At 60.7% G+C, this 18,624-nt stretch overlaps 2 protein-coding genes across 3 annotated transcripts in view; one reads left to right on the top strand and one right to left on the bottom strand.

Moving 5' to 3' along the window:
* Positions 1 to 82: 82 nt before the first annotated feature.
* On the top strand, positions 83 to 12,313 carry TMEM259 (transmembrane protein 259). 2 transcript variants are annotated; one of them, XM_027704618.1, is made up of 11 exons: positions 83 to 650; positions 2,494 to 2,760; positions 3,060 to 3,171; positions 5,371 to 5,481; positions 6,370 to 6,492; positions 6,810 to 6,910; positions 7,675 to 7,732; positions 8,061 to 8,144; positions 8,641 to 8,773; positions 9,122 to 9,221; positions 9,869 to 12,313. In XM_027704618.1, the coding sequence occupies exons 1-11, from the start codon at positions 426 to 428 to the stop codon at positions 10,685 to 10,687; spliced, it is 2,133 nt and encodes a 710-aa protein (XP_027560419.1). In that variant the 5' UTR covers positions 83 to 425; the 3' UTR covers positions 10,688 to 12,313. The 2 variants fall into 2 exon arrangements, with proteins under 2 accessions (XP_027560419.1, XP_027560418.1); XM_027704617.1 differs by having other exon boundaries at positions 426 to 650; positions 3,060 to 3,225.
* Positions 12,314 to 12,804: 491 nt separating this feature from the next.
* GRIN3B (glutamate ionotropic receptor NMDA type subunit 3B) overlaps positions 12,805 to 18,624 on the bottom strand; it is a 6,409-nt gene continuing 589 nt past the window's right edge. The window contains exons 2-11 of the mRNA XM_027704580.1: positions 18,349 to 18,619; positions 16,928 to 17,526; positions 15,417 to 16,467; positions 14,857 to 15,002; positions 14,543 to 14,658; positions 14,198 to 14,349; positions 13,952 to 14,116; positions 13,690 to 13,757; positions 13,240 to 13,572; positions 12,805 to 12,841 (exon numbers count right to left, since the gene is read on the bottom strand). Coding sequence (XP_027560381.1) covers positions 12,805 to 12,841; positions 13,240 to 13,572; positions 13,690 to 13,757; positions 13,952 to 14,116; positions 14,198 to 14,349; positions 14,543 to 14,658; positions 14,857 to 15,002; positions 15,417 to 16,467; positions 16,928 to 17,526; positions 18,349 to 18,619 — 2,938 coding nt within the window. The remainder of the gene's footprint in view (positions 12,842 to 13,239; positions 13,573 to 13,689; positions 13,758 to 13,951; positions 14,117 to 14,197; positions 14,350 to 14,542; positions 14,659 to 14,856; positions 15,003 to 15,416; positions 16,468 to 16,927; positions 17,527 to 18,348; positions 18,620 to 18,624) is intronic.

The following is an 18,624-nucleotide window of genomic DNA, read 5'->3' as shown; positions in this document are numbered from 1 at the left end:
GGGAGTGCGGTTAATTTGCGTGTGGGGGGCGTGGCGCGGCCGGCGCGTGTCCTCCACCGTCCCGTCGTGCCCCGGGCGCGCGCGCGCATGCGCGGGGCCGCCGTTGCCGGCGGGGGAAGATGGCGGCGGAGCGCTGAGGGACGGGACGGGAGAGGTGGAACCGACCCGATCCCCCCCGCCGCGCCAGCGACTCCCATGGCCCGGGGCCGGCCCGGCAGCCGCGTCCCCGCTGCGCCTGCTCGGGCCGCCACAGCGCCCGGGCCCCGCTGAGCGCCCAGGCCTGACTCGCCGGGCCTGACCCATCGCCACCCCGAGGCGTCTGCGCCGGGCCGGGGCCGGGGAACGGGGACAGGGACGGCGGCCACCCGGGCCCAGGCGCCCCGCCGAGCAGCAGCGGCCGCTCCGGGCCCGCCCCCGCCGCCAGGATGTCCGAGAACCAGCCGAACGCCAACAACCACCACCCGGCCAACAACACCGGGGCCGCCGGCGGCAACAACCGGGGCGTCCGCAACCCCAACCTCAACCAGAACCCCCTGATCAACGTGCGCGACCGCCTCTTCCACGCGCTGTTCTTCAAGATGGCAGTGACCTACGCGCGCCTCTTCCCGCCCTCCTTCCGCCGCGTCTTCGAGTTCTTCGTCCTCCTCAAGGTGAGGGGCAGCTCCTCCTGCCAGGCGCAGCCGGGCTGAGGGCAGGGATTGCCTTAGGAACAAAAAGTTGTGGCTCTGCCGGAGGTCACGGCCTGTGTTCGGGCACACACCAAGCCGTCCCCAGAGCTCCCGTGGGCTTCTCCTGTGTGGGAGACATGAGGAGTTCAACGATCTGTGGTGGTCCCGGTGGTTCCTACACTCCAGGGCTCTGGTTCCGGGTCCGCGAATCCAAAGGAAATCCCTGAGCCAGCTCGCTGGGCCCCCAGGCTGGTGCGGGGCATGTCCCGGGCTCTGAGCTGGAGAGGGTTTGGTTTCTGTTTCCAGGAAATCACACTTTGGATGCATTGCACATGTGACACACTGGATTGTTGGAGTTTTGTCGGAGTCTTGTCTTTTCTGGAAGCAGTTAAGGCACAGCCCTGTTCTAACCCTGCTTTTTCAGCAGTGCCAGTGCAGCACAGCTCTGCCCCGGGGTGAACCCTTCTGCCTGCTGGGGCCCCCCAGAGGGGCCTGCCTGTCAGTGTGTGCAGGGGTGAGCTGTCAGTAGGTTAAATCCTGCTCTGTGGCTTCCAGGGTGGGAAATGAGAGTAAGAAGGGGAGAGCAGCATGCCAGGCCACCCTCCTGCTCTGGGTTTTTACAATTCAGCAAGAAAACGTTTAGCACAACTTGTCTCGTACTGCACAGATACTTTTTCTACCCTCCCAAGAAACGTTATGGATTTTCACATCCCTGTTCTGTGTCCCAGTTGTCCGGCTGGATCCCAGCAGACAGGCTGGGACAGGGGTGGTGCTCGAGGTGTGGCTGTTGGGCAGAGCAGCTGGGAGCTGTTCATGCTGCTTCTGCCTCTGATTGCAGCCATCCTAGAGAAGGAAAAGCATTCCCAGAGCCCTGCAGGGTCAGGGGCCAGCCTGCTCCAGCCTGCTCCCGGCTCTGCTCTGGGCACAGGGAAGCAGAGCCTGTCCAGAGCTCCTGCAGCCAGCGAGGTGGCTCGGGTTTACCTTCCCTCACATCCCCCTGTGCAGCTGCTCTGCAGAGGGATGTTTACCAGCCTGTTTGTTCATCACAAATAGGTCAGGACAGCTGGGCTGATGAGGAGGGAGCAGCTCGGGGTGGGTGGGGAGGGAGGTCTGAGCTCAGCGGTGCCGCTCTCTGTGCCAGCCGTGCTCGGAGCTCTGAACTTTGGATGTCGTGCGCAGTTACTGCCTGTGCTTTAGGGAACGGGTTTTATTAGTCCAGTGTGCTTTGCTGTGGTTTATAGCTGTTGCTGGGGTTGAGGCAGGGCAGGGAGCCCTTTGGCCGCCCTGGGGCAGGGCCCGTTCCTTGCAGCGACAGGTCTGCCATGGGTTTGGGTCGTCCTGCCCTCAGAGGGGTTGGCTTTGGGAGAGGTTTGCTTTTGGAAGGCTGGGCAGTCTTCTCTGGGCTTCAGCAGGAAACTCTTTGTGCTGAGGAGGGAAGGGTTGGAAGCCATGGATGCATTTCCATTCCTTTCAGCGTGCCTTGTAGCCTCGTTCCACATTAGTACTGTGTGTGGTTCAGTTTGGGGAAGGTGTTGGTTGCAGGACCTGTGCTTCCAGCAGGGTACCTGAGCTGCACAGGGGTCGAGGGCAGCTCTGGTCTCATGAACAGGAGCAGGAGGTTCCTGCTGCCTTTGGTGTGTTCCTTGCTCAAACTGCCAGGGTCTGGCTCCTGCCTTGTTGATGCAGGGAAGCACTGAAGCTCTTGTCCACTTACTAGAAAAACTTGGACAAGTGGATTTGGTGTTTTATGGGCAAAGAAGAGCTGGTGGTAACAGGGAAGGCCGTGGCCGGGCTGACGGTCTGTGCCTTGTCTCCTGCCCTGCAGGCTCTCTTCGTGCTCTTCATCCTGGCCTACATCCACATCGCCTTCTCCCGCTCGCCCATCAACTGCCTGGAGCACGTGCGGGACAAGTGGCCCCGCGACGGGATCCTGCGGGTGGAGATCCAGCGCAACTCCAGCCGGGCCCCCATCTTCCTGCAGTTCTGCGGCGGAGAGAAGTTCCCGGGAATGGTGGTGGAGTCCGCGGCTGAGGAGGAGGAGGAGGAAGAGGAAGAAATGACTGTGGATATGTTTGAAAACAGCTCTATCAAGGTTAGGGATGGGCTCCCTGGGTGGGCCAGAGAGGGAGGCCTGGGTGTTGGGCTGGGGAGGAATGGTTGGTTGTAAGTGTGTGATCCCTCGGTCTCCTGGAAGTACAGTGGGTTCCTTGGCTGCTCCTGAATTCCCATATTGGCTTCTGATGGTTTAACACAGGAAGTGAGAAAGTGGCTTGAGAAGGTGGCCTCTCCCACCCCTGTGGCGGTGGAGGCCTTGCAGGGACAGAGGGAACGTGGCAGCTGGGAGGTGAAGAGCCTGCTGATGTGACTTTCCCTGCCCTGGTTTTCCAACAGTTTGAGCTGGATATCGAGCCCAAGGTGTTCCTCAAGCCGTCCCGGGTGAGCAGCACTGAGCTGCCCCACAACGACAGCCAGGAGTTCTCGTTTAGTGACACAGCCACTAAAGGTATGCAGCCTCTGCGGGAGACTGTGTCCGAGTTTGAGATGCTAGCCCGAGCAGGTAATCACACCTTCACTGCTACCTGTGCTCCTCCCTCCTCCCCCCCATCATCCTCCCCCCATGTCCCATCCTGGCTCCTCGGGGCACCCGCACAGTGACCTTAAATGTCTTCCCAACGTGTTCCCCTGGGGTTAGTCCTGTCAGCACTAACAGCAGACCCACGGCGAGCTCTGCCCCGGGGCTGGGGGTGTCAGGGGGAGGCCAGGGGTTGGGGGAGGCTGGGCTAGAAACGTTGCCAGACCCAGAGGCTTCAGATGAAGCAGAGGTGAGCAAAGGCTCCTGGTCTGGCAGTGCATTCCTGCAGAGATTGGTGTCAGGTATCTCAGGTGAGCCTGAACCCTCCTGTTCCCAGCCGGTCGCTGTCCCCTGTGAGCCGCAGGGATCCCCTGACAGCGACACTCCTCCTCACATGAGCAGGGTTTGGGCTGTGTCCTGGGTCCTGAGCCAGCAGCAGCACTTGGAGCAGCCAATTTGCTCCAATTAAAGAATCCCCAAAGCCGCCGGGCGGGTTCTGTGGGTTGCGATCCCGCGCGGACGTCGCCCGGCCTTGTCCCGCCCTGTTCCTGCCTGGCCCGAGCTGCTCAGGCCTCGTGAACTCCAGAGGGGGATTTAGTGCCTTTGTGTTATTTAAAATGGAATTCCAGCGTGGAAAACTTGTGTCTCTAGTGGTTAAGGGAGGAAATCTACTGAGGAATATTTATGTTAAAATAGAGATGTGGAATTGGATTCTTTGCCTTTTTCCACAAAATTTGCAAAAAAATTACCTCTTTCACTCACGCTGTTGTCCCTGGAAAGGCTGGAGTTCTTTGCTCTGCAGACATACTGGGGTTGTGTCTGTGGAGGAAGGGGAGACCAGACACTGCTCTGTTCCTTGGTCTTGGAGTGGATTTGCTTGGTGCTGATCCAGAGCTCATTAGTCCTGAATTAAAGATCATTAAGACCAGAGAGCAGTAAATGTTTTTGGTGCAGGACCTTTATTGCTGGTGCCCAGGTTCTGAGGAGAGTCACGTTGTGCAGAGCTGTGGCACTGGTGGGGTGACTCTTGGTTTGCTGAATGCGTGGCTGGAAATGATCCAGAAGAGGGGAGGGAGAGAATCAGGCTGTTTCCCAGATGAGTTACAAAATTCATCTCTTCAAATTGGTCCCAAATACCTGGGTTTATTGTTTTTTGCCAGGTTTCCTGTGCTCTAAGTGAACAAAATTTGCTGTTTAGTCCAAGTGTTTTTGCCATGGAAAAATATTTTATGAGACAAAGGAAGTAATTGTTGATATTTAAACCCTTGACTTCCTTTTGAGCTTAAAACTGTTTATAATGGAAACAAAAGACAAAACCGACAGCCCAGCCTGTGTTTGCTGCCTGAGAAGGGGATCAGGGGCTGCATCTCTGTCAGTGCTGTGTCAGGTGTGTCTCCGTTAAGTTCTTGTGTCCCTTTAATTGTCACTGTGGTGCTGGGAGCTGCCTGACAGCTGCCTCCCCCCTCCTGGAGATACACTCTGACAGTCTGAAAGAGCAGGGATTAAATTGCTTGGCTCCAGCTTAGCGGGAGGTTTTGTCCTTTCAGAGATGATGTAGCAAAAAGCATCTGTTTGGAACCTTTCTTGGGAAAAAAAAAACCAACAAACCAGGGAAACTTCAGGCACCACCGGTTTTTGGGAGAGCTGTAATTGCTGCTGCCTTCTGTTCTGATGTGTAATTGCAGCAGTGACCTCAGTCCCCCAGGAAGTGCAGGGCTCTTGCCTGTGGAGCATTTACTCGGTGTTCAGCAGGTGTAAAGTGGATTTCCCTGCTGTTTCCCAAACAACATGGGAAGCAGAAATTGAAAAGAGCAAGAACAAGTGGTTCTGGGCTTGCCAGGCACAGATGTGGGAAGGTTCTGGGCAGAGCTTGGAAGTGCTGCCCTGAAGCTTTCCCAGAAACCTCCCATTAAGGACTAAGGTCAGGGGAATGGGCTGCAATTCCGAAGAGTTTGAACTGATTTATGTTTAACTGGTTGAGGGAAGCCTGGAGCCCACGTTTGCAGCTGGTTCCCTCTTCAAGAATGTGATGGGAGGGAGGGAACAAACCTGGAGGGGCTGTTTCTCCGTGGTGGTTGTTTGCAGCCCCGGGTGCTGAGCCCCCCCGTGTCCCTCCCGTCCCTCCCGCAGTGTGGCCGCAGGAGGAGTACATCGTGGAGTACTCGCTGGAATACGGCTTCCTGCGCCTGTCCCAGAGCACCCGGCAGCGCCTCAGCATCCCAGTCATGGTGGTGACCCTGGGTGAGTGGGGGGACAGCCTGGGCAGGGGCAGGGGGGTGCAGGGGTGGGGACCTGCTCTGCAGAGACCTCGACGCCGTCTCTGGGAACTCTTTACGAAGCCGATGGCACTCGCTTCCCACGCAGGAGAGCTGCTGTGTGCAGCCCGTCTGCCTTTAGTAGGTCACAGCTTTCCAGGAGGAGCACTCTGAAATGGTGGAGCCTGGTTCAGTGAGCCCTGGTGTTGTGCCCAGCACAGTTTTTTCCCCGTGGAGAAGGGAAGAGCCCTCTCCCTGGCTGAAGGCACTGAAGCTCTGGGCTCAGTGGGAGCAGCAGCAGTGCAGGGTTAGAGCCCAATGGTGAGGGCAGCTGTGCAGGTGTTGGGGACAGTGCTCACAGGTCTGTGTCACACTCAACGTGCTTCTGTGCCCCTGGGAGCACCGGGAGATCGTTTCCCTGGAAAAACACTCTCTTGTCCTGGCATTTGCTCTGTTAAAACCTGTCCAAGTCAGGAATACAGTCTCAGACCTTCTTGTGCACTGTTAGTGCTGTGATCAGACTGAACCTTGTTACTTCCTCCCAGTCAGGCTGAAGCACAACTGGATGGGGGTTTAGGTGATTCTCCTGTGCAGTAATGGGCAGACAGGGTGAGCCAAATTCCGTTTGTGTCTGTGCCAGCCCTGACATTCCTGAAGGCCCATTAGCACTTTGACAGTGTGGCTGGATCTGTCAGGGGTGACATCTTCCCTCCCAGACCTGCCCTGTTTGGTTTTACTGCCCCAGGCCCACGTGCTGGCTGGGGCCCAGCTCTGCTGGCACACGTGTCCCTCGGGATGATGGGACGTGTGCTCCCTTCGTGCCTCTGGGGCTGCAGGTGTGAACAGTCTGAGCAGGTTTTTGTGTTCTCCCCAGACCCTACGAGGGATCAGTGCTTTGGGGACAGGTTCAGCCGCCTGCTGCTGGACGAGTTCCTGGGCTATGATGACATCCTGATGTCAAGTGTCAAAGCTTTAGCTGAAAACGAGGAAAACAAAGGTAAGGCCTGGAGGAGTGAGAGCGGCTGCGCGGAGCGGTGGGCGTTTGTTCTGTGCATGCCTGAATATCATCTTCTGACTATTGATTAATCTGTAACGCAGGGAGCAGCTCCCTGTGTTATTGTCAAGGACAAAATGAGAGAGGCAGGAGGGGAGAGGTGTCTGGAAACCTGATTTCCTCCCTCCTCACTGCCCTGCATGACAATGAGTGCTGCCCTGAGGATTTGCTCCAAATCCCGTTTCTTTAGCAGGCAGTGGCGGTTGGTCCTTAGCCTGTGTGTTAATCGTACTGAGCTTGTGTTTGTGCCTTTTCTCCAGGTTTCCTTCGCAATGTGGTGTCTGGGGAGCACTATCGCTTCGTCAGCATGTGGATGGCCAGGACGTCCTACCTGGCAGCCTTTGTCATCATGGTCATCTTCGTAAGTCAGCTGGAGCTGGGCAGTGCCTGGACTCCGCCAGGGCTGGGCAGCATGTGGGTGGTGTAACAGCACAGACCTGAGCTCTCACCTGCTTTTAAAGTGTAGTTGGTGGAGGATGAAGCCCTGCTCTGGGACTTTTGTTCCAAGTGTCCTTAAAACACTCAGGCTGTCAGCATGAGGTGCAGGCGTTTGTCCTCTGAGACTTTTAAGAACAGGCCAGACTGATTTGCCAGGAGTGATCAAGATAAACCAAGAGATGATGTGTGAGATGAGGCCATCTCAAGATACACATCTGACAAGATCCTGAACGATAACTCTGCTGTGTTTGTAGTCTTGGGTGGCTGTGGGACTCTCCCCTTGTGTCTGGCTGTCCCACCCACTGAGGCAGCTCTGCACAATCACACTGTGGGCAGTGAGGAGGAACCAAGTGCAGAGAGGTGCTGGGAGCTGCGGCAGGAGCGGGATGGAGGACGGGAGAATCCCTGCTCCCAGCTCTGTGGGTTGGCTTGGCCCCCGCTCAAATATTCAGGATCGGTCCCTTTACAAACAAATCCCTCACTGTCTGTTCCCCTGCAGCAGCACAGAGATTAATTGCCGTTTGTAGAGCCCTAATTACTCTTTGGCAAATTGCTCTGCACGGCTCCAGCTAACGAATGTGGGATGTGCAAGCCCAGGCTCGCCCGGGCCTCTGCCGCAGTGCGATTCCAGCGACTCCCCACACCCGTGGGGCTCTAACCTGCCTCCCCTTCTCTCTCCTCTTTCAGACTCTGTCTGTCTCGATGCTGTTGCGCTACTCACACCATCAGATCTTTGTCTTCATTGGTAAGGACTGGCTGAGGGGTTTGGGTTGTGCTGGGCACTGTGCCTGCTCCAGCACAGCGTGTCATGGAGGTTTGGGTTGGAAGGACCTTGAGGATCGTCTTGTTCCAACCTTGATTTTTGTTGTTTAGAAGGGTCCTACTTTTAGCTGCACGGGGAATCCATCCCCCTGCACCCTGTCACCGCCAGAGCTGTTCTGTCTCCTGACAAGTGTTGGGCACAGAGGATTTGGGATGATGGGCTTGGCTGCACTGAGTGGGCAGTACCGTGGGGTGGAGAGTTCCTTGGCCCCACATCCTCTTTGTGCCACAGTGTGTTTTCTCTCTTGCAGTTGACCTGTTACAGATGCTGGAGATGAACATGACCATTGCGTTCCCTGCGGCTCCGCTCCTCACTGTCATCCTGGCTCTGGTTGGTAAGGACTTGCCTCACTGCTTGTGTCTGCAGCACATCCCTCTGGGATCTGTGGGAAGTCTAATTCCCTGTTCCGGGCCGGCCGCGGCAGGTGGTTAGCGGGGCTGCTCATCACAAGGCAGAAGGCTCTGGAATTTGATGGCACAGTGAGCTCCATTGTCCTTCTGGGTCCCCTGGAAAAGCAGCAGTTCATTGGGAAATCCCAGAATCCCAAGCTTTGTCCGTCCCTGGAGCTCATTGCAGACTTACATTCTGTAGCCAGATTGCATTTGCACAGTTTGAATTTAAAAAGCAACAAACCCCCTGAAATGTGTGCTGGGGGAGGCAGCTGAGCCCTGCCGGGGCCGTGGTCAGCGGTGGAACACGCTCGGCCTCGGCTGCTGCCGTAACCAGAGCCCAGTTACCTGCCCTGGGCAGGTGCAGTCACAGCCTGGCCCTGAGGTGGCAGAGGGCCCCTACCCGTGCCTGCCGTGTGCTGATGTCCCCTCTACCTGCAGGTATGGAGGCCATAATGTCCGAGTTCTTCAATGACACCACGACCGCCTTCTACATCATCCTCATCGTGTGGCTGGCGGACCAGTACGACGCAATCTGCTGCCACACCAACACCAGCAAGAGGCACTGGCTCAGGTGAGGTCTCTCATTCCCTCTCCCTGTCCTTCTCCAGCTGCTCCAGGGCCTTCCCAGCCCCTCCAGGCATGACGGCCTCCACTCCTGAGGGTGTCTGTGTGGCTCCTTGGGAGCTGCCCCACATGGCACAGGGTCCAAAGTGCAATTGCTCCACTTTGGATTTGTGCCTGGATCTCAGAATCACCTCGACCTTTTCCTGCCTCTTGTTTTGCGCCATTCGTAGCCAGGCAACTCTGATTACCTGTTAACGAGCCTGCACTGCCCCAGACCAAGTGCCCCGGCTCAGGCTGGGCTTGGCAGTAGAAGAGAGCTCATATTTTTCCTGAATTTTCTTGTCCTCCTATCTAGGTTTTTCTATCTGTACCACTTTGCCTTCTACGCCTACCACTACCGCTTCAACGGGCAGTACAGCAGCCTGGCACTGGTCACCTCCTGGCTCTTCATCCAGGTGAGTCCCTGCACAGCTGCTGCACCTGGGGGGGCTTTGCCAGACTTCCTCTCAAGCTGGGTTGGAGTAGGGATCCTTCTTTCTGTAAGAGATGGAACTAAGCCTGGTTTGGAAATGGAACAGCAGAAGGCAACTGTGGAACAGGGTAACCTTTGAGTCACTGGCTGCAGTCCAGTCACAGGCATGACAATAACCTGATGCCACACAGGTTCAGGGAAGGCTTTCTGTCCTGTCCTTCTGCAATAAATCCTGATTAGGGTCTGTCATGCAGAGGAGCTGCTCAGGTCCATGCAGTGAGGATGCTGGCAGGACCAGCTCCAAGGTGATGTCTCCAATATCCTGGATCAGTTAAACCTGTTGGGTGTCTCTGGCTGTTGACCTGCTGCAGGATGGGGGCAGGGAATGGAACACAGAGGAATGCCATTATCCTTCTTTTCCCAGCCCTTAAAAGGGAAGAGGGGTTGTACTCTGTTGCCTGTCTTCAGAGAGAAACTAGAAAGCAGCTTGCAGCAGTCAAAAGTCCAAACTTTGTGCTAACCTGCTGGCTGTCAGAGCAGCTGGATTCTCCAAGAGAAGTGCAGTTTTCTTGGGATGTGGTAGCTTGTGGCCCAGGCCCAGGGGTGACTCCTTTCCCTCTCTTCCTCCAGCACTCAATGATTTACTTCTTCCACCACTACGAGCTGCCAGCTATCCTGCAGCAGATCCGGATCCAGGAGATGCTGCTGCAGAACCAGCAGGTCGGGCAGGGCACCCAGACCACGCTGCAGGACAACCTCAACAACAACACCACGGCCGCCCCCGTCGAGGCGGGGGGTCGCCGAGCCCCCCTGGCCCCCGGGCCCCCCGGGGAGGGCGGCGGCCCGGCCGCCCTGACCCCCGGCGAGGCCTCCAGCGTCATCGCCGCCGCCGCCGCCGTGGGCAGCGACCTGAACTGGGTGGCCGAGACAGCTGCCATCGTGACAGAGGCCTCGTTCCTGTCCGACCTGAGCACGACCCTCCTGGAGCCCACCGTGGTGCACGAAGCCGTGGCCAACGGGACCCCTCAGGAGGCGGCCACGGCCTCGGGTTTGGTCGCCCGCATCAGGGTCAGCAGTGACCGCCCGGAGACGGCCATGGGCTCCATCACCATCGAGGTCACCTCGACGGCCGTGGTGGCCGCAGCAGATGCTCCCTCCACTGCGGGGGCTGCGCCCCTCGTCCCGCTGCAGGAAGGGGGGGCCCCTGTCCTCAGCCCCTCCCTTCCCAAGCAGACTGAGGCTCTCGAGGGCTCAGACAGCCGAGCAAAACCCGGTGGCAAGAACTGCGTGGGCAGCAGCAGCAGCAGCAGCGTGGCAGAGCCCCCTCCAGCCTCGGGGGGGGACAATGACCAGGACAGAGGTTTGGAGGACCGGGGGGAGAGCAGCCCCTGCCCAGCACCAGCGGAGAGAACGCCCAGCTCAGAGCCAGGCTCCAGGAACCTGTCCTGAGCCCCGTTCCCTCGCTCTGGACTGCTGGGAAGGCATTTGGATTTCGTTTGTTACTATTTCTCACTTCACCATCATCCTTAACCCATGGATCCCTCTGAGCGGAGCCGGAGCAGCGGGGGCAGAGCAGGGCTGTGGTGACCTCCCTTCCCTGGGAAAGGCACAAGGGGCTGCAGGAAGGTTGGGGTGTTTGGTCCCCTGGCCCACACAGCTCCAGGGCTCCTCCGAGGCCACATGTGAGCCAGCTGCCTGCTCCTGCCCCATGCCAGCTTGTGCCCCAGCTTTTCCTTGCCCCCCAACCCTGGGCTTCACCCCTGCAGCCGTGTTTGCAGTCCAGGTGCGGATCCCAGCTCTTGGGTGGGAGCTGACCTGAGACAGGCCACAGCACGTGGCAGCTCTGTGGTGAGAGTAGGAGCTGATAGAGCAGGCAGAGCGTGTCCAGCCCCCATGGGAGAGCCACAGAGAGGAGAACCCTGGTCACCTTTCCTGCTCCTGAGGGGAGGAGCAGCTGAGACCTTCCGTGGGTGTGAGGTCTGCGCACGGCTGGGCAACAACCAAAGCAGAAGCTGCAATTCAGTTCCTTTTTTTCTGCCCTTGAATTTCCCTCAGTGGGTGGGGTGGGGTGTGGAAGGTGCCGTGTCCAGGGGGGAGCTGCCATCTCAGGAGCCATGAGTGATGCCTGGAGGGAGCCATGCTGCAGTGTGGGTGTCTGTGGAGAGGTGTGGGGCGAGAGCAGCAGCTCTGTCCTGCACAGCTCTGTCCTGCACAGCTCTGCTCTGGGTGAGGCAGCTGCTTTCCAGTGCCTTGTCCCTCCCGTGGACCACATCTGCATTTAGGATCAGCCCCACCCCAGACGAGAGAGCAGCTTCTCACCCCTGGACTCTTGCATGAGCTGGTTTAGCAAAGAACCAAAACACTAAAGCCAAGACATTTCAGCTGATTTTCCCCTGTTTCCCTGCAGTGGAGGTGAGGCTGGCAGGTCCCAACCCCTGTGCCATGGAGCTGAGCTGGGGGGCTGCATCGAGACCTCTGTGGAGGGGTCGGAGCCAGCAGGATGTGCTGGAAGGAGGGTTTGTGCACGGGGTGGAGCAGGGCGAGGCAGGATGAAGCTCTGTCCATGGTGGGACAGGGCAGGACGTGGGCACTTGTCTCTTGGGGACAGCTGGGTCCCTGTACAGGTGTCCCCAAATTCAGGGCTGTCTCCCTATGGCAAAGCAGCATCTTCTGTCTCCCTCGGAGGGCTCGGTGTTTTTCAATGTTTCCTTGTCAGCACAGGGGGCTCGGAGCCCCCTGTTCACCCCTCTGCTTTTCCCACCTGGGTGCCCCCACTTTGTTTTTCCCTTCTGCCTGGAGCAGCCCTGGTGCTGCACCGGAGCTGGGGGGACCCTGCTGTGACCAGCAGGTCCAATCCTGCTCTGCCAGCACTGCTGGGAAGGGACCTCATGGCCAACTGACCCCAGCCTCTGGAGCGCCAGGAATGACTGTAGGCTTTTCAGAGGAGTGGGTGGGTGGGAGGGGAAGGGGGGACACCAAACCAAATGATTTGATGAATGAAAAGTAGAGTTCATTCTATTTAATTAATGTACAAAATGTGTTTGTATATAATAATAAATATTATCTCTAACAGCTCCTGCAGCTCTGCCCCACGTCCTGTCCCGTGTCCTGGGCTCCCGCTGGAACGTGATGTGTGGGGTCCTGGGGGAGGAGGTGCAGCGAGGTGATCCTGGGGGAGCCCCCCTGTCCTGGGGTGTCACATCCGTGTCCCCTGGCCGGGCAGAGGGGTGGTGGCAGTGCTGGGGGCCGAACAGCAGCCCCGTCCCCACCGTGCTCAGCGGTCCTGGGGAAGGGCTGCGGGCTCTGAGTCCTTCCACAGCCGCCCACAGGGATGGGGAGTTATTCCATGTCCTGGGGAGGGAGGGGAGCACCGAGGCACAGTCTGTCCTGCTCCCTCTGTGGCACCTCCATCCCTCACCCTCTGCCCGAGGGAGGCTCCGGCTCTGCTTTGCGGTGGCTCTAGGGTCAGCCCGGCTTTGCTGCCCTGGAGCTTTCTCTCCAGAGGGAGGTTTCGCTCCCGGCCTGTCCTGCTGCCCCCTCTCTGTGGGACCTTCCTCTTCCTCCTCCTAATCGCTGCCGTCCTGTGGTGGGGCTGAGCTGGGCCTGCGGAGGAGGGAGGGGAAAGGGTTACTCTCGGGCCAGGCTTGGCTGCATTCAGGATGCAGCTGGAAGAGGAAAAGCAGACTTCATCTTGGTCATCTTTATTTACGTGGTGTAAAAGCAGAGTGGGGCTGTGGGGCTGAGCTTTGTCTGGGTGCTGCAGGGGCCTCTCACCCCAACTCCCCTAAAAAGAACTCCGTGCCCTTCAAACCCCCACTGCCAGCAGGAAGCAGGAAAGGAAGATATGAAGGGCCCCAGAGGTTGGGCAGCCCCAGGACATCCCCCCTCCCTTTTTCCTTCCATCCCTCCCCTCCACTCCTGCTCTGAGCTGGAGGAGTGGGTGCCCTGCCCTGCCCCATCCCACCCTGGGATGCTTTGGGGGGTCCCTGCCCCCGCCTCACCTCTCCTCCCGGGGTTCCTTGGGGGCCAGCAGGGCGGGCAGTGCCCGGCCACCCTTGGCTGTGCCCAGCACGGCCACCAGCTCGCTCTTCCTCAGCAGCGCCGCGCGCAGCTGCTCCCGCATCTCCTGGATCTTCTCCTCCAGCTCCCGGAGCTCGCTCTCACTGGCTGCCCTGTCCGGGGGCTGCGGCGCCCGCCCGTTCCCGGGCTGCTGTGAGGACCCCTCGCCCTCGGGGGGGGCTTTGTCCAGCTGGAATCGCACCCGCCGGGCCTCCTTCCGCAGGGTGCTCCAGGGCTGTGCTGCTGCCGGTGCCGGCCTGGGCTGGGGCTCACCCCTGCGTGGGGAGGCAGAGAGGGCTGAGCTGGGATCTGGTCCCTCTGCGGCCCCCCGGGATGGTGGGTGTCCATAGGGAGGAGGAGAAGAGTGGGCAGGCTCTCAGCCCTGGCTGTACCTCTGCTCCAAATTCAGCTGCTGGCTCTTCCGCTCCTCCGTGCCCATGTTCAGAGCCCGATGGATTTTCTGTGGAGAGCAAGGGAAGAGTGAGGTGTGGGGTGATGGTTTTGGGGTTAACTGAGGGTGATGGTCCAGGGGTTATCTGGGAGTTGATGGTCTGGGGCTGGAGGAGGGCAGAGGTGGTGTAAGTTAAGAGGGAGCAGTGACACGGGGCCAGGGGTCTTTGGGGCGCTGGGTGAGCCCCTTCCCGCTGGCCCCACCTGGCTCGTGTGCAGCCAGTAGTTGAATTTCTTCTTGCGCCGGATGCGGGGCAGGACCAGGCGGTAGAAGACGTGCTCGCCCAGCGAGGTGAGCAGAGACCCACTGAGCCCGATGCACAGCAGCACGAACAGCCCCGAGAAGTGGTAGATGCCCATCTGCAGGGTCTGCAGGGAGCAGGGGGTGTGGGCTGGGCTGGGGGGGTGTCAGACCCCAGAGCCCCCCCGGCCAAGGGCCGGCCGCCAAACCTCGGTGACAGCGAAGACGCGCTTCCCGCAGGGCACCATCTTGTACCACTTGTCGTGCAGGAGGTCGATGAACCCCGAGGACTTGTAGCGGCTGATGAACTCGGAGATGTTGGAGGTCAGCGGCGAGTTCTGGGGGAGGCCGATGCCGTAGCCTGGCCCCGGTGAGGGGGGAGAGAGAGGCAGCGCTGGGACAGGGGGTACAGCCCCCAGCGCCCACCATGGAGGGGGCACCTCCCCACCCTGCCTGGTCATGGCAGGGCGTGACCACAGCTGGAGCACATGTGTGTACACACATGCACACACATGCACACATGCAGGACCCCTCCCCACCCCACCCCCCCAAACCTTCGATGGCGAAGGGTTTGCCCACGGTGAGCAGTTTGCAGTCGGAGTCGATGGAGACCTCGTAGTCCAGCAGGGATTTGTCCATGATGAAGGCGTTGAGTTTCGGGGGCTCTGTCCTGCACCAGCACGGAGGGAAGCTCAGGGAGGGGCTGCTCCCCCTTTCCCAGCATCCCCCCAACCTGACACCCCTCCCAGGGGTGGGAGTGCTCCTGTGTGGGGGGGAGGTGTGTGCACAGGCTGCAGGGAGGGTGCAAAACTGTCCTGGGAGGAGTAAAAGGTGGGATGGAGCCCCCCATGCCCTTCCTGCTCCTCACTTGAGCATGGTGACGCCGTCGGGGGTGGTGGGGACGCTGTAGCGCCGCATGTACTCGTGCATCTCAGGGAAGCTCTTCTTGATGTACTCCTCGGCACTGCTCTCCCACACCGTGCCGAAGCGGAAGCCCTGCGAGGGGTGATGCAGCTGGAAGGAGGCACCAGAGCATCAGCACCCCTGGCCCGGGGACGTGTCCCCAGCCCTGGGCCCCAGGTAGGGGGATCTGGGCAGCCCATGGAGGTGCAGCAGCTTTTAGGGGGTGTCTGGCAAAGAGCCCCCCCCCCCAGACAGCCTCAGGACAAACCCAGCCTAGTCCCCCTTGCCCTGGAGCTGAGGCCAGGATTAAACACCAGGGTAGGGGGGCCACAGAGCTTTCTGGGGGTCACAAAGATCCCCCCCCCCAGTCTTGGAAGGGGCCACACTGCAGCACTGAGGCCAGAGAGAACTTTCACATTCATTCCAGCAGGGAAGGTGCGGAAGGAAGGACAGGACTTTCCTGCCTACCTTCCCTGGACCTCAGCCCTGTCTCAGCCCATCTGAAGCAGCCAGACACTCACCCACCTTTGGGTCGTGGATGCCTGAGAGCTCCTCGAAGGTCTTGTCCCCCACCATGACGGCCGCCAGGTTGGCCGTGTAGCTGGAGAGCACCAGGAGGCAGAAGATGGCCCAGAGGTTCATGAGGAAGCGGCCGGTGCAGCACTTTGGGGTCTTGCTGGAGACAGTGCGCCCAAAGAGGATGGCGTAGCACAGGTTGAGGGCTGAGGAGTAGGAGAAGATCTTCATGCGGTTGCGGCCGTGGGGGGTCATGCCATAGGGGCTCTTCCACTCGTAGAGGGTGAGGAAAAGTGCCGTCATGTGCAGTGCCACGAAGACGCCCACCCACATGGTCCAGTGCAGGGGCCACATGAAGGCTCCGATGGGCGACGCCGTGTCCTTGGTCCTCACCAGGATGCCCAGGCTGGTGGAGAAGAAGGGGCTGGTGAAGTCGATGACTTTGCTCCGCGCCGAGTTGATGCTGAAGGAGGTGACGGCCATGTGGGCCGTGCCACTGAGCAGGTCCCCCACCAGTCCCGTCCAGCGCCCGTTCTTCCAGGCCCCGTATTTCCCGTCGCCCACGATGTAGAGCTCGAAGTCGAAGGCCATGTCCTCGGCCAGCTTCTCCAGCAGGTCGATGCAGTACCCGTAGCAGCACTTCTTGTACGCCCGCGGCACTGAGCCATTGCCGGCGCCGAGCTCCTCAAAGAGGGTGTCCAGCACGGCTGAGTCGTTGGTGCCGGGGTCCAGGCAGAGCTGCCCGGCCGGGCAGTTCCCTTCCTCATCCACCTCCCTGGTGAAGACGAAGGGGTGCTCCACCAGCGTCACCACGCGCAGCCGCGCGCGGGCCCCCCCGGCCGCTTCGCCGGGGCTCTTGTGCTGCCGCTGGCTCTGCCACATGCCCTCCTCCAGCTCCAGCCTGCCACGGCTCCAGGTGCCCACCGTGACCCAGGTGGGGTCCCCCCGAGAGTCCCGACGCAGGCTCCAGACATGGAACTGCTGCTCCGGCCGCACCAGCGCCGCCTTCTCCACACGCACCAGCCCCGTCTGACCACGGAAGGACGTGTTGGCCAGGAACCTGCCGAGGGGAGGGTGTCACAGCTCCAGCGTCCCAGGTCAGCTGGGACCAAGGGACAGGGACGGGGACTGGGAGCAGGATGTGCCCAACTTGGACAGGGACAAGGTCAGGGAGGAACGGCAGGATCCGGCCCCGCTGTGCTGCCCCGCAGCTCGCTGTGCTGCCAGGGCCAAGTGTTATTAATATTTATAGAGCCACGGTGCTCGGGCAGCATTAGGGAGATCTGAAGTGACACGTCCCCCCCTGTGCAGCACAAACCGTGTCCCGGGGTGGGCTGAGCCCCACGGCGGCCGCTGCACACGCTGGGGACAGCACCGGGCAGTGCCCTGCACTGAGCCCAGTGGTCACCCAGCTCCGCCCTCGCCCCATCCCAGGGGTGGGGCACAGCCCCCCCCTCAATGCACCCCAATACCAAAGAGCCGGGACAGGGGAAAGGGGGCACCCCCAGTACCCCCCTTACCTGGCAAGGAGCAGCCCCGGGGACTCGCCAACCGGCCGGTGCCTCTCGCTGCAGTTGCTCGTGGTCTGCAGCAGCGCGGGCTCGGGGCGGCCGCGGGCGGCGCGGGCGATGGCCCGGGACACCACTCCCACCGCGTCCTGAACAAAGAGCTCCAGCGGCGGCCGGTTGACCTCACCGAAGGCCAGCAGCCCCGGGGGCAGCCCCTCGGTCTGCAGCTCGTTGGCGCCGAGCGGGGAGCCCAGCATCCAGTGGAATTCCTGTGGTGGCAGCCCCGACTCCTCGGCTGCCTGGAAGACGAGCCGAGCACGGGGCAGGTCGCAGCCCAGCACCAGCACTGGGCTGGAGAGGGTCCTGACGTGCTCCCTGTGCTGCTGCAGGTAGCGGGTGGCCCTGGGCTCATCCAGGTAGCCCAGGTCCAGGACGGTGCGCAGGAAGAGCTGGGAGCGTTGGGCCCAGAGGTTGAGGAAGCCGGCGACGTCCCAGGGGTGGCAAAGCACCAGGCTGGTCTCCTGCCAGTCACTGGCCTGCAGGACGCTCACCAGCACGTCCACCAGAGTCACCAGTGAGCTCTGCCGGTCCATGTGGAAGTGGAAGGGGCTCTGCCGACACACAGGGGTCGTGGCCGTGCCCCTGCTCACAGGAAGTGCCCAGAGGCAGCACCAAGCACGGACCCTCCCACCCCGAGGTCATCCCGTGCTCCCTGCCCACCCCCTGCCCACTCCTTGTCTGGAATCCAGTGCCAGAACATGTCCCAGAGTCTTTCTGGAACCCAACCGGGGCTGGGACTGGGGCTGAGGGATGAGGGGCTTCCAGAGGAACCAGGGAATTTGCCTTGGAGGGGGAGCTGGAATTGGGGCTGGGATAGAGCCTGGCAGAGGGACAGGAAGGAGCTGAGATGGGAGCTGGGATAGAGCCAGGATAGGGCTGGAATGGGGGCCAAGAAGGGGCTGGGATAGAGCAGCGATGGGAGCCAGATAGAGCCAGGATGGGGCCCGGGATGAAGCTGGGGTAGAGCCAGGATGGAGGTGGGAATGGGGGTGGGATGGGGCCGGGGTGGGAGACAAGATGGAGGGAGAACAGAGCCAGGAGGGAGCCCGGGGGGAGTCGGGATCCAGAAGGGATAAGGGGCTGGGATAGATTCGGAATTGGAGCTGGGATTGGAGCCGGCATCAGGACCGGGATCGGAGGCAGGACTGAGCCGGGAGGAGGACCCGCGCGATAGAGCCGGTATGGAGCCGAGACGGGGATCAGGACGGGAGGACGGACGGAGCCGGGATGGGGACAAGGACGGAGCCGGCGAGCAGGGACGGGAGCGGGGACCGGGAGCCGCGTCCCGGCGGCCGCGGCGCACCCGGCAGGTGCCGGTGCCGGTGCCGGTGCCGGTGCCGGTGCCGGTGAGGGGCGGGCGCTGCGGGTCTCACCTGCGCTCGGAAGGGCAGCGGCCCGCGGGTGTCCAGGATGCTGACGAAGGGGACCTGGAGGGCGGCGGCGAGGAAGTCGAGCTGGAGCAGCTCCCGGCGGGAGCGGGGCAGCGCCAGGACGGCGGCCACGCCGCGTCCCGCCAGAGCCCCGCACAGCCACCGCGCCAGCGAGCCGGGGTCCCTCGCTGCCGGGCCGCCCCCCACCACCTCCAGGCTGAGGTTGTGGGGCAGCGCCGCCCCGCCGGGGTCCCCCCCGGGGCCGGTACCGGCGGCCCG

This window comes from Neopelma chrysocephalum, unplaced genomic scaffold (genome assembly GCF_003984885.1).
Source record: "Neopelma chrysocephalum unplaced genomic scaffold, ASM398488v2 Primary Assembly neopelma1_283, whole genome shotgun sequence".
Lineage (NCBI taxonomy): Eukaryota > Metazoa > Chordata > Aves > Passeriformes > Pipridae > Neopelma > Neopelma chrysocephalum.
The sequence above is the reverse complement of the archived record's forward strand: the minus strand, read 5'-3'. Positions and strand labels throughout refer to the sequence as shown.